The 12404-nt window shown below is 37.6% G+C and overlaps 1 protein-coding gene across 39 annotated transcripts in view; it reads right to left on the bottom strand.

Moving 5' to 3' along the window:
• LOC108710308 (ankyrin-2) overlaps window positions 1-12404 on the bottom strand; it is a 292137-nt gene that overhangs the window by 120310 nt on the left and 159423 nt on the right. For 20 of the 39 annotated variants that reach the window (XM_041590195.1, XM_041590242.1, XM_041590197.1 and 17 more), the window contains exon 1: window positions 10208-10811. The exons of 11 other annotated variants lie outside the window; for them this stretch is intronic. In XM_041590195.1, coding sequence (XP_041446129.1) covers window positions 10208-10342 — 135 coding nt within the window. In that variant the 5' untranslated portion in view covers window positions 10343-10811. Of the gene's footprint in view, window positions 1-10207; window positions 10815-12404 lie in introns of those variants that run through there. 8 more of the 39 variants (XM_041590333.1, XM_041590346.1, XM_041590339.1 and 5 more) reach the window with 3 other exon arrangements.

The raw sequence follows: 12404 nt of genomic DNA, 5'->3' as shown, positions 1-12404 counted from the left end.
CCTTACCCTAAAGGCTTTAGCACACGGGCAGGTTCGGGGAGATTTAGTCGCCTGTCAACTAATCACCTCTCCTTCAGGGCGGCAATCTCCCCAAACTGCCTTCCGCCTGCTAAAATGAAAAATTGCCTGCGGCAATGCACTCGCTGTGCTTTGATTTCCAAAGTCGCCTGAAGTTGCCTCACGAGGAAACCGGAAATCGAAGCACCGCGAGTGCATTGCCGCAGGCGATTTTTCATTTTAGCAGGCGGAAGGCAGTTTGGGGAGATTGCACTTCGGGGAGATTGTCGACCAGAAGAAGAGCCGATTAGTCGCCAAGCGACTAAATATCCCCAAATCGGCCCCTGTGTTAAAGCCTTTAGGAGTTATTTACTAAAATCAGAATTTATCTCATATTTTATTAAAAAAAACCACAACCAAACTCCCATGCCCAATTTTAGAGTATTAATTAATACAAAAACTAAATTTAATCAGATCACAATAAAAACTCAACACAATCGAGCGAAAAACCCAAATCGCTAAAATCTTTCCACAAGAGTTTTTGCCCCAAAAAGCCCAACCAGATAAATTTGAGACACAGGAAAAAATCACCAGTGCTCGGTCTAACCCACGCTGTGGTGTTAACCAGCTGCTATAAACACCATTGTGCCAGAGCTCGGTCTAACCCACAATCTGAAGTTGTCCAGCTGCTATAAAAGATAAAAAGTTAATATTTGTACACAAAGAGAGAAATTGCCAGCGCACGGTTTGCCTTTAAACATAATTATTACAAAAAATGAGGAGTTAGGATCACACTTTGGCCAAAATATGTAAGCTCACGTGCCACGTCAATGTACAATGAGGGGCCTTGATGTGGCATGTGAGCTTACATATTTTGTCCAAAGTATGGTACTAACACCTCATTTTTTGTAATAATTATTTTTAAAAAGGCAAACCGTGTGCTGGCAATGTTTCTCTTTCTCAGATAAATTTGAGGTTTAGTAAATAACCCCACTTACTGTGTAATCAGCAACTTTGTAAGGGTACCCCACCGCTGCCATCCACCTGAACACCTAGAGCTAGCCAAAACACATATGGTGACCATGTGAAAACCTCTAGTAACTAACATTGTTTCAACACCCTGAATACCTAATAAAGTCATCCAGTGAATACTGACATGTTTTGACTAATATTTTTCCAGTAATGCAGTAGAAAGCATGATGCTTTAATAAACAGCAGCTTATACAGTAGCAAGCTCAGTTTTAACCATAACTACATGCATACGGAACTGTAAAAGACACAGAATTAAAAACAAGTCAACTGCAGCTTGTACTGTTATTTAATAGCTTCCCATGGGTATGCTGGGCAACACAATACAACTTGCACGAGGAGGTGGCTGTGTGGCAATTGTGCATTAATTACAGTGTGCAGAACAGGATCGCAACAAATCAGGCACAAGTCATATGTCTTCAGCAGCCAAAATGATCAATTCTATACCACAAAGAGAAATAAAACTGAAAGAGGCCAAAATGCTTACACAGAGTCCTTTCAGGTCAGAATCAGAGGATTTATACTCAAAAATCCATCTCATAATCTCCTCTCCATCTGGGAGATATGTTTTCTAACTGAGACTGCACATTACCCAAGGGTAATCCAAAAAAAAACGAAGGCTGATGAAGTACACTTCAAACTGTTTATGTAAAGAATGAAAGTGTACTACTGAATGTACAGCCGCATTCAACATACAGTAGATGTGCACATAAAATCAATAGGCAATGGTCACAGATCAGTTGAAGGAATGGTAGCACGTGCTGTAAACCCCTAGAGAAATGTATTTGCCTGTTAATTATTGTATACACTCATTGGCAATGATGCGATTTGCTTCATTTCAATATGTACAAGACAAAAATCGGCATCAATATGAAAGAAATACAATGCTGCTGCCTTTAATTTTAATTTCATGGCTTATTGATCCCTGAGACATTGATTCTGCAAATGTATTTTTTCTCCATGTGCCTTACGGATGAGGGATCAAGCAGCACTTCTAAAACAAATGCTGAAGCCAAACCGGTGGGCACATTTGCAGTGTGTGAGGGAAAGGTCCCGTCATTGTTTTACAGTAAACTTTGAAAGGGGCTAAACAGAGAACATTGATGGCTAATATGGGAAGGTAAGACCCCTTTACTTCTGTACCAGTGAAAAATGGAAGAAGTCCCCATGCACCTTAGGGATCGAGAACTGAGGTCAGAAAAATCTACCTACTAAGAGGACTGCTCAAGCCTGCAGATGTCGGTGGACACATTCTGCTTCTCCGTAATACTGAGACATGGGGTCAAACAGAAATTACTGTCAACTAATTATAACAAGGAAAGCACCAACCCTTACTGGTGCACTACTGAAAGGGCAGGGAGCTAAATTCAGAATTCACAGAGCTACCCATTGTCAGCAGGGAGAACAGGCACAATGATAGTCCTTTTCTCCAGTCCTGTCTGTTACATAAGAATACAATCACATTCAAACTTACACAACATAATAAATAGAAGCGTCGAAGTTGTTGGTCTTTTAACAATCTGTATTTATAATCAATATGCACATGAGAAACATGGAATTTAAAAACAGAACACAAATGAACACTATTAGCATTGCTCCATACTGTATATAGACATAAAGGCAAAACTACAGGTGTGGGATCCATTATGCAGAAACCTGTTATCCAGGAAGCTCCTAATTACAGGAAAGCCATCTCCCATAGGGGCAGATTTACTAAAGGTCTCCAGTGACCGTTTAACACTTCGCACGCCACTTCGCCAGGCGCAAATTCGTTACCACTACACTAAATCACTAAAATGCAAAGTTGTGTCCTGGGTGCCGAACGCTGGTGACTTTTAGTGACTTTACGCTTAGGTCAATTTGAATAGGACGGTACATTAAAGTTGTATGGACGTATATATTAGAGATGTTGGTGCAAATGTTTGAAGTGGCCCTTTTTAGTACAAATGTTTAAGGAACCTTAAAAAAGACAAAAACGCCCTAGACATGAGCCCACTGTAAAATGAATGCTTCATGGCCCTCAAATGTCTGGGGCAAAATGTTGACCCAAGTTAAGACTTTTGCAGGCAATCCTGCTTTAAAAAAAAAAAGTCGCCAGTGTTTTTTCAACTTTAATGCATTTTCGGCAGACAGGATATGATGTAAGTGACATAAGATTGAGGAAGATCTAGCTTCATTTTAGCAGTTTGCCTGCTCTGAGGTGGGGAAGTCAACTCTGGCGAAACAGATAATGTTCAGTAAAATCCACACTTTAGTGAGTTTGCGAAGCAACGACTATTTGCCTGAGCGAAAAGTCGCGAACAAACGCTTGTGACTGTCTCTTTCGCTAGCGAATTGTCGTCTGCGCCTGTTAGTGAATTGCCAATGTCCCTGCGGATTGGATTTATGTCGAATTTTCACTAGCGACAGCCACTTCGCCCTTTCGTAAATCTGTCCCATAGACTCCATTTTAATAAAATGTTTAGAATTTTTAACCATGATTTCCTTTTTCTCTGTAGTAATAATACAGAACCTTGTACTTGATCCAAACGAAAGCTGGCCATAGATGCAAATGGGAATCCTCAAATGATCAGACTTCCCCATCTCCCGACCTGCCACTAACCATTCCGATCAAATAAAGTAGTAAAAGAACAGATCAGCCGATGTTCTGCCCCTGACAGCAATCGTACGAAAGTTAGGTCCAACAAAGCTAGTGACATAACTAAAATCGTCCGATCGGCAGCCGACAGAAATCTTTTAACCTGGCTGATTGACCAAATGACGATCTCTCTGGGACGAATAATGTCGGAACTCTCCACACGGTCCAAAAATCGTACGAATTGAGGGTTCGCACGATCGGATCTTTGCGTCTATGGCCAGCTTTAAAGATAATTAATCCTTATTGGAAGCAAAAACCAGCCTATTGGGTTCATAGTTCATATAATGTTTAACTGATTTTCTAGTAGACTTAAGGTATGAAGATCCAAATTACGGAAAGATCCATTATCTGGAAAACCACAAGTCCCGAGCATTCTGGATAACAGATCCCATACCTGTCCACTTCACATGTTAATCTCCTTTTCTACTTTTTTTAAGTCTTTTTTTGAACTACAGTAATAGTGAGCTCCCACAATACTAGCACGGTATCCTAGCAACAGTATATGATTCCTCTCAGTTTGTTCTTCTCCCTGGCTCACAGCCATCATTGCATAACAACAGGTAAGCGCACATACATGCAGACACTCCTCCCTCCTCTCCTTTATCTAAAGTCACTAGGATCTGGAATTGCATAAACACATGATCACGTAATCATACTCACATAATCCCAACATCATTTATACAATATCACTTCTCCAAATCAATCTGGTAGATTGTATATAGTAAAATGAGCTCTGAATTCCAACAGTAACAAGAGTCTTAGATTACCCTATACTTTAACCCCTCTAATATACTTTCAACTGCATTTACAAATATGTAACCATAGCTGCTTTGTCTCAATTCTATTTAAAGTTTGTCTTTGATTTCTTTTGACAGTTTTAATTCTATGGGGTTTAATCCTTATTGGCTATTGATAATCCTATTATAGAGAACTTGTTTTATAGATCTGGATCTGTCCCAACCCTCAACCAAATCTGACATCTGAAGGCGAATTTTTTTTTTACTCTGTCCACATATAAATAATCATATTACATTTCAGATTTGGTTTGGTATTTGGCCAAAATTGTGGAGGATCCAGTATTCTGGTTGCATTTTGCTGACTGTTTTATTTCAAACATCAGCATGTACCTTTTGCAAAATATTTGAAAAGGCAGATGCAGCCAATGAATTGTATAAATGCATATGTGCTGTTTTCAGCTGACTGGTTGTAGTATTTTGAGTATTTTTAGTTCAAGAAGTTTTCTGACCAATATGTATGATTTTGAGTGTGTTTGTTTATATAACTTTTATATAACTCCAGAGATACAACAAACATATCCATGCATTTGCCTTCATATCTTTTCTATGTTCATTACATTAATACAGACTAATTATTTTGACTTATATTATTACTTGGTAAATTTGACTAAAAAAACACAACAGTTGATCAAGTTCAACCCTTCCATATACCCCGATCAACTTTAACATTAGGTAAAAATGTTCTATCTATCTATCTGTTATCTATCTATATCTCTATATTTATCTATCTAGCATATATCTATCTATCTATCTATCTATCTACCAATCATCTATCTATCTATCTATCTATCTATCAATTGATCTATCATCAATCTATCAATCTATCTATCTATCATCTATCTATCTATCTATCTATCTATCTATATCTCTCTATCTATCTATCTATCTATCTATCTATCTATCTACCAATCATCTATCTATCTATCTATCTATCTATCTATCTATCTACTGTATCAATTGATCTATCATCTATCTACCAATCATCTATCTATCTATCGACCAATCTATCTGTCTATCTATCTATGTCAATCACTATAACTATCCATAGCCTTGGATCTTATACCTGTCCAAGCCATTTTTAAAGGAATTCCGACATTCAAGCCTCACTGTCATTTGCATTGCTTCCGGTGACTGTTCTGTGCCTCAAGTCTAATTGGTGGTCTCTTGTCTTTTATTCTTCTCTATGAGATCCCCAGCTTTTTTGTTTTGTTAAATGATTAAATTATTAATTAAAATGTAAACTTTTTAACTAACATTTTTTGTTATGAAAACAAATAACAAGAGAACATACTGTATCAAAACATTGTCAGTGAGTAATTTATAGAAGCTAGGGAAGCAATGCAACATGAACAGAATGATTACTCATTTAATAGAAAGGTAAAATTAAAAGTAAACTGGGTCACCAATTTTGCAGTATTTTAGGTATACAATAGTACGAAGTCTACTATTGTATACTCAACGAACTACGAACTGCATATTTTAGACATCCAAACAAGTTTAAACTTTGAAAGGCACAGCTCTAAGCTTGTTACTATGGTAGAAAGGAAGTTTCTTTTGCATTGTTCCTGAGCAACACCAGGAAAACGAAATGCCCAGGCTGAGCAAACGATAGTTTAAAACAGAAGGGACAAAATGATTAAATCTACAATTCAGTGTTATTGACAGAATGTCTGTTCAAACAGTTGGTAACCTTCATTTTTTAAGTGACAGGCTACATTTAGGCAACTGTGTAAATTCCATAATGAGTCTTGGTTCACTATACAGTTACTAAGTTAGGATTACAAATAAAGATTTCACCACGGCCATGTTCTGGAGAATAAGTCCAAATGGAAAGTTTAATTTACAATTATTTGTTTATCAATTGACTCCATAAAATATATTTATAACTAAAAGTACCATAAATATTTAATTGATTAGAATTAAAGGGTAACAGAAATGCAATTACCTTCCCCTAAATATTTTTTCTAGCCAACAATGTGAAGCTCCTGGGTTCTCTAAAATGAATGCTATTAAGGTCTGCCATAGAATAGTAGTACATGTATGGGATCTATTATCCAGAATGCTTGGAACCTGGGGTTTTCAAGATAATGGGCCCTTATGCATTTTGGATTTTTATACCTTCTACTAGAAAATCATTTAAACATTAAATAAACCCAATAGGCTGTTTTTGCTTCCAACAAGGATTAATTATATCTTAGTTTGGATCAAGTACAAGGTATTGTTTTATTATTACAGAGAAAAAGGAAATCCTTTTTTTTTTTTTTTTTTTTTTTTAAATTTGCATTATTTGAATAAAATGAAGTCTATGGGAGACGGCTTTCCCATAATTCTCAGCTTTCTTGATAATGGATTCCATACCTGTACTGTGAAGTGATATTCCAAAGCTTGTGAGCTTTGGAATATCTACTACTGCAATCCAGTAATTTTCAACTTTTACTAGAGAAAAATTTATACCTAATACTATGTTTATCGCATCTCATTCTCACTACTTTACAGTGGGATGGTGCAAACATGCTTCATATGGTAGATCAATGCTGTGAAAATGTGTAAATGTGCCAAGACATTTGTCATCATACATGGCTGAGGGACAAATTGTATCAAAAAGATGTCATATAAAATGTATATGAAGCCCTTTATCAGACTGTGGATCATAAAATTCCAATGGAAGGCCACATTCAGCCTCCAGTTGAACTCAGAGGTACATAGTTGAATCTTCACTCCCCCCCCCCCACACACATTTTGATGGGCCCTGAAGAGCAGCATGGAAAAAGCAGAGATGCTCATTTCCAAGATGTCCAATCTGTAGTCCTATTTTTCTTCAACAACATTCTGTGGCTTTGTTTAGCCAGATGATAGTTACAGAAAGGCCCACACAGACTTGTCTACCCCATGATCTGTCAGTACTAAAAATGAACCTGACACAAATGAATATTACTCAAAACTGCAGAACTATGTCATAAGAATAATCTAAATGAATACAGTGGTTTCCTATTATATACTAACATTTATGCTCTTCAACAGCAGAATGGAGGAAAAAAACAGCAAAAAAGAAAAAAAAACAATGCCAACGCAATGTAGCTATAGTAAACAGGTCAGCTAAAAACAAATAATGGCAGTCACAGGAAATCATACATGAGAATTAGTTATTGTGACTCCAGAGTAATGGCACAGGCAAACAAATGGAGGTCTAATTTAGGTAACATCAACATACATAATACATTCGGTATAATGAGTCCAGTACTAAATCTGATCTGTTTTGGATGAATGTAAAATGAACTGGGAATTGCTGACAATATATTGATATTATATGATATTATACAGTATTAGACTCATTTTTAAGCGCTGCAGGCACATAGTCTATGTCACACAATGTACTGAAAATGTCTATTATAATAAATAATGTACACCCTACTTTAAATGTAAAGATTAAAGATGTTGCCAAGGAGTACATTGACCTATAAAAAATCACCACAAAGGAGGCTTTGTGGCTTTATATAGTCATGGAACATCTTTGTAACATATAATATTGTTGCAAAGTAGGTAAATGTTTTTCCACATATACTGTCTCTGTCACAAATATCAGACTTATTGGCTGTTAACTCCCTAGCAGTGATCACAATTACCTGTGCTAATCATTGGTACTTCTAATTCTTTAAAGTTTTACTCTTAATTCCAGTTGGGCCATCACTTTATTTTTTTACAATTAATATCGGCACATCTTCTAAAACCAATTGTACAGTACTGTGAAATATGCTGGTGCTTCAAAAATAGTAAAAAAAATCACAATAGATCTGAACTCATGTCAATACAATGTAAATGGAATGTGGGATTGTAGTCCATTTGTTATAGTTAGCTGAACAATTATTTATCGCTTTCATTATTCAAATGTATAAAAAAAAATATACATCAATTCAGTGTCACCTTCTTTATCTTGACAGTATAGGCCAGAGTTCCAAGCAGTATAGTATAAACTCTATACATTGTTTAGCAATATCAGCAACATATTTCTTAATGGTCAATCCATAGGTGCAGCCAAAAGATTCAGTATATGTAATATCCACACTCACACCCAGTTTTTTCTTTTTCATTGCATTAGGTTAGTATGTCACAACAACATTAGTGCATATGAACAACTTCTATAATAATTACAAGCAGTCGTTTAAAAGGGAGAATCATGGGCCAGTAGTCTAGATTGTAGCCTGGTTGATGTACAGTACAGGTATAGGATCCCTTATCCGGAAACCCGATATCCAGAAAGCTCCGAATTACGGAATGGCTGTCTCCCTTAGACTCCATTTTATCCAAATAATCCAAATTTTTAAAAATGATTTCCTTTTTCGCTATTAATAAAACTGTAGCTTGTACTTGATCCCAACTAAGATATAATTAATCATTATTGGAAGCAAAACCAGCCTATTGGGTTTATTTATTGTTTAAATTAATTTCTAGTAGACTTAAGGCATGAAGACCCAAATTACGGAAAGATCCGTTATCCGGAAAACCCCAGTTCCCGAGCATTCTGGATAACAGGTCCCATACCTGTATTTGCTTTTACATTTTTCCAGGTCACAAGATCGTTGTTCCTGCACTTTAATTTACTCAGAGGCATATTCTCTAGGATAATTCAAACTGAATTAATATCTGTGTTTACGAATATCTTCATCTGACGCATATAAGAAAACCAGTGACATATTTAGGGCACATTTGGATGTATTCATTCTATTATGAAACCACTTTTATCACTGTTACAAAGAATAATCATTGGATGAAAATACAATAGTGTTTGCTGACATTATGTTGCATTTTAATGTACAAAATATTCAGTGCTTTGACTGCAATTAATTCATTGCTTTGGAATTTACTCAAGCAAAATGGGACAACATCACAAAAGCGTATTTCTTCCAATAGAATAAAATAAAACCCTGTATATACTGTAATTAAAAGCAGTCAACTTAGAACATCTGCCAGATGTACATAAAATGATAAAGTTCCAGGATTAACTGTGTTTGCTGTTGCAGAGGAAACACCATCAATAATTGAATGTTGATGTATCATTCATACTAGCATCAGAGCAATATGCATAGGCAGCTGAACCCAAATCCCAACATCTGATATTTTGCTCTGCAACTCCACGTCACTCAGGTCTAAGGGAAGGCACATCATTTCATATGCTCCACATTGCTCATGTCCACTACAGTGTAAGGTTAAGACACAGGCATTATGATGTTGGTTTAAGAGATGCAGTGTTTTTCTGCATTCCTGCTAATCACAGCACTCCAACCAGAAAGCCCTTACAGAATGCAGCAAAAAGCCTCAAGGATATTTATGGTCAGAATTTGCTCAGAATAAAGGGCTGTAATGAAAGGAATAAATGCATGTAGTACAGAAAGCGGGAGTGTGCTATATCCACAGCTGTTCTGCAATCGCATGATGGCCAGCTGATATCACTGAGCTAGCACAAGGTGGGGTCTCTAGAAAGATGCAGACTTTTCATGCCCCACTGAATTCTCGGTACAGAAGCAATAGGAGGAAGTAAGGCATGACAGCTTGCCAGTGACGGCTTTAAATATTATGTCATTGTAAGTACAGTGAATATAATCATTTTTAATTTCTCTTTTTTTTCTGAAAGGTATTGGAAGGTATGATTTAACCCCTTGCCTTACATGTGAGGTGGCAGAAGGGAATGGAAAGGCAGGGTTGACTTGACATGGTATCATGGTGGACATAACAGGGGCTATCATCATACCTTGCGCTTACGATCCATACGTTCCCTAGAGATCTTACGCCTCTTCCTTTCCCTCTCTTTCTCTTTCTCCTTCTCATCAATGGAAGACAGCTCCAGGTCCCGCACTTTTTTAATAGAAGCAGCAGCATGAGCCATTTTGAGGAGACAACCACCAGATCCTATACCCTAGCCCAGAAAAATCCAATATATGTATATATAAGTCTATATATAGTGTGCTTCTTCTTCCAACCAGGATTTGCAGCCAGGGCTTCCCACTGTATCCTCTAATGCAGTGATAAATGGAAGGTCTTCGTAGGCACCCGCAATTCAAGAGAGCACAGCAGTGCCCTTAAAGTGCAGACATACAGCAGGTGTCATTCAAAAATATATAAAAAGAGATATGCAAAATATTAAAAACAGGCTGGCATCCTTCCAGATTTGTACTGCCTATAAATAAAGGCAAAGCTTGAGACCGGCTGACAGTCCAGCCTTTAACTCGTCGCCCTACCAAAAAGGTCTTGTGGGACCCTTCAGCACAGCCTGTGTCCTCTGACTAAAGCCAGGAAGAAGCCACCTCAGTGAAGGCAGTGGGGGTGGCTGAGCTCTTTTGAATTCCACAAGCACCTCAACGCAGAGTAAGGATGAAAATGGTGCAGTCTGACTTAATGAGTCTTCTGCTAGGACTGCCTTGCACTGAACACATGACTTGCTTCCTTCCCTCTGTCCTCTGCCTTTGCTTTCTCTTTAATTACATTATTACAGTTCTAATTTAAAGCTATGTCCGCTTCACCTGCTCCTAGCAAGCATCATTCTACGCCATGGCTAGGCGAACCAGAAAAGCATTCCAAATATTCCCGAGCTCATCTGTAGCGATCGGCTTGCAGCACCCAGGAGCTTGCATAAAGCTGTCAGAAAGCACAGGCTGCAGATGGCTGTTAAAACACACGCATTCATTCTGCTTTCCCTATGATTCACCTGTTTGATTGCATTGACAGTAACAGAAAAGCAGGCAAGCAAGCAATTGCATAAACACAACCATCAGGTAATAAACACATTGGCTTTAACCCCATGTGTGCCATTATACATATGCAGGATCACTTCCCTATGTATCCAACTTCAATATCCTCAAAAAAGAAAACAAATGTTATTGTTTTGTATATATATATATATGTATACATTTTTTTACCATATACAGTATTTATGAAGTTGAAAACATTACATTCTCAATTTCAATCAGTGTGTATTTAATTCATATTAAATACATAGTTCATGAAGTAGTTCCCAAGGCAGATAGGCAGCTTGCTCTCAACAGAGCATCAAGACTAATTACTCATCTATCTCCCATTCTGACTTACTGTAACTTTTGGGGGTTAGTTCAGTTGTACTGTTTAAGGCATACTGCAATTAGGTAGAAACTACTCATATGTCCTAATTAAAACTTTTAAGGTGCCTTCAGGCAATAACACGATGTTGGGTATCAATGTACAATAATGACGCATGGGTTGACAACAGTCTATCCATGCCCTACACTAATTTGCCCACTCCCAACCCAGACCCAAGCCAACCTTCTGTGCCACCTTAAGTATACCAGCACCTGATCTGCCCATCTCTGATGTCCTGGGGAGGCGGGTCTATAAATGAAAGCGGCAGATGGGATTGAGCCAGGGAAGGTATGCAAGAAGGGGCTGAATGGCTTAACAGAGAACTAAAGTCTAAAATTAATAATGCTAGAAATGCTGTATTTTGTATAGTAAACATAAACTCACTGCACCACAAGCCTAATAAAACAAATGATTTATGCTTTCAAAGTTGGCCACAGGGGGGACACCAAACCAAGACTGTGCACATGCTCAGTGTGGTCTGGGCTGCTTAGGGATCATCATTAATTATCAAAACAGCACAAGTCAAATAATATCTGCCAGAAGCCAATACAGCAAGACTGATTTATAAACAGAATATGCAGATTGCACTGGGTCCTGTGTTGTCATGTTATCTAATGTGGATTTTATAGTTTTTGTATACAAACTTAAACTTTTTCCAACTCTTCAGAACCAGTGGCTGCAGCATAATAATCCTCCAAATAGAATCCCAGTTTATATCTGGCTCCATGATCTTTGTCCCTGCAGCTGGAGTTGGAAACATTAAAGGGGGATGTAAATGCAAATATTAAAACCAATACCAATCTCTACCCAGTCACTGACTGCTCTACAGAAAAACA

Source organism: Xenopus laevis, chromosome 1L (assembly GCF_017654675.1).
Source record: "Xenopus laevis strain J_2021 chromosome 1L, Xenopus_laevis_v10.1, whole genome shotgun sequence".
Taxonomy (NCBI): domain Eukaryota; kingdom Metazoa; phylum Chordata; class Amphibia; order Anura; family Pipidae; genus Xenopus; species Xenopus laevis.
The sequence above is the reverse complement of the archived record's forward strand: the minus strand, read 5'-3'. Positions and strand labels throughout refer to the sequence as shown.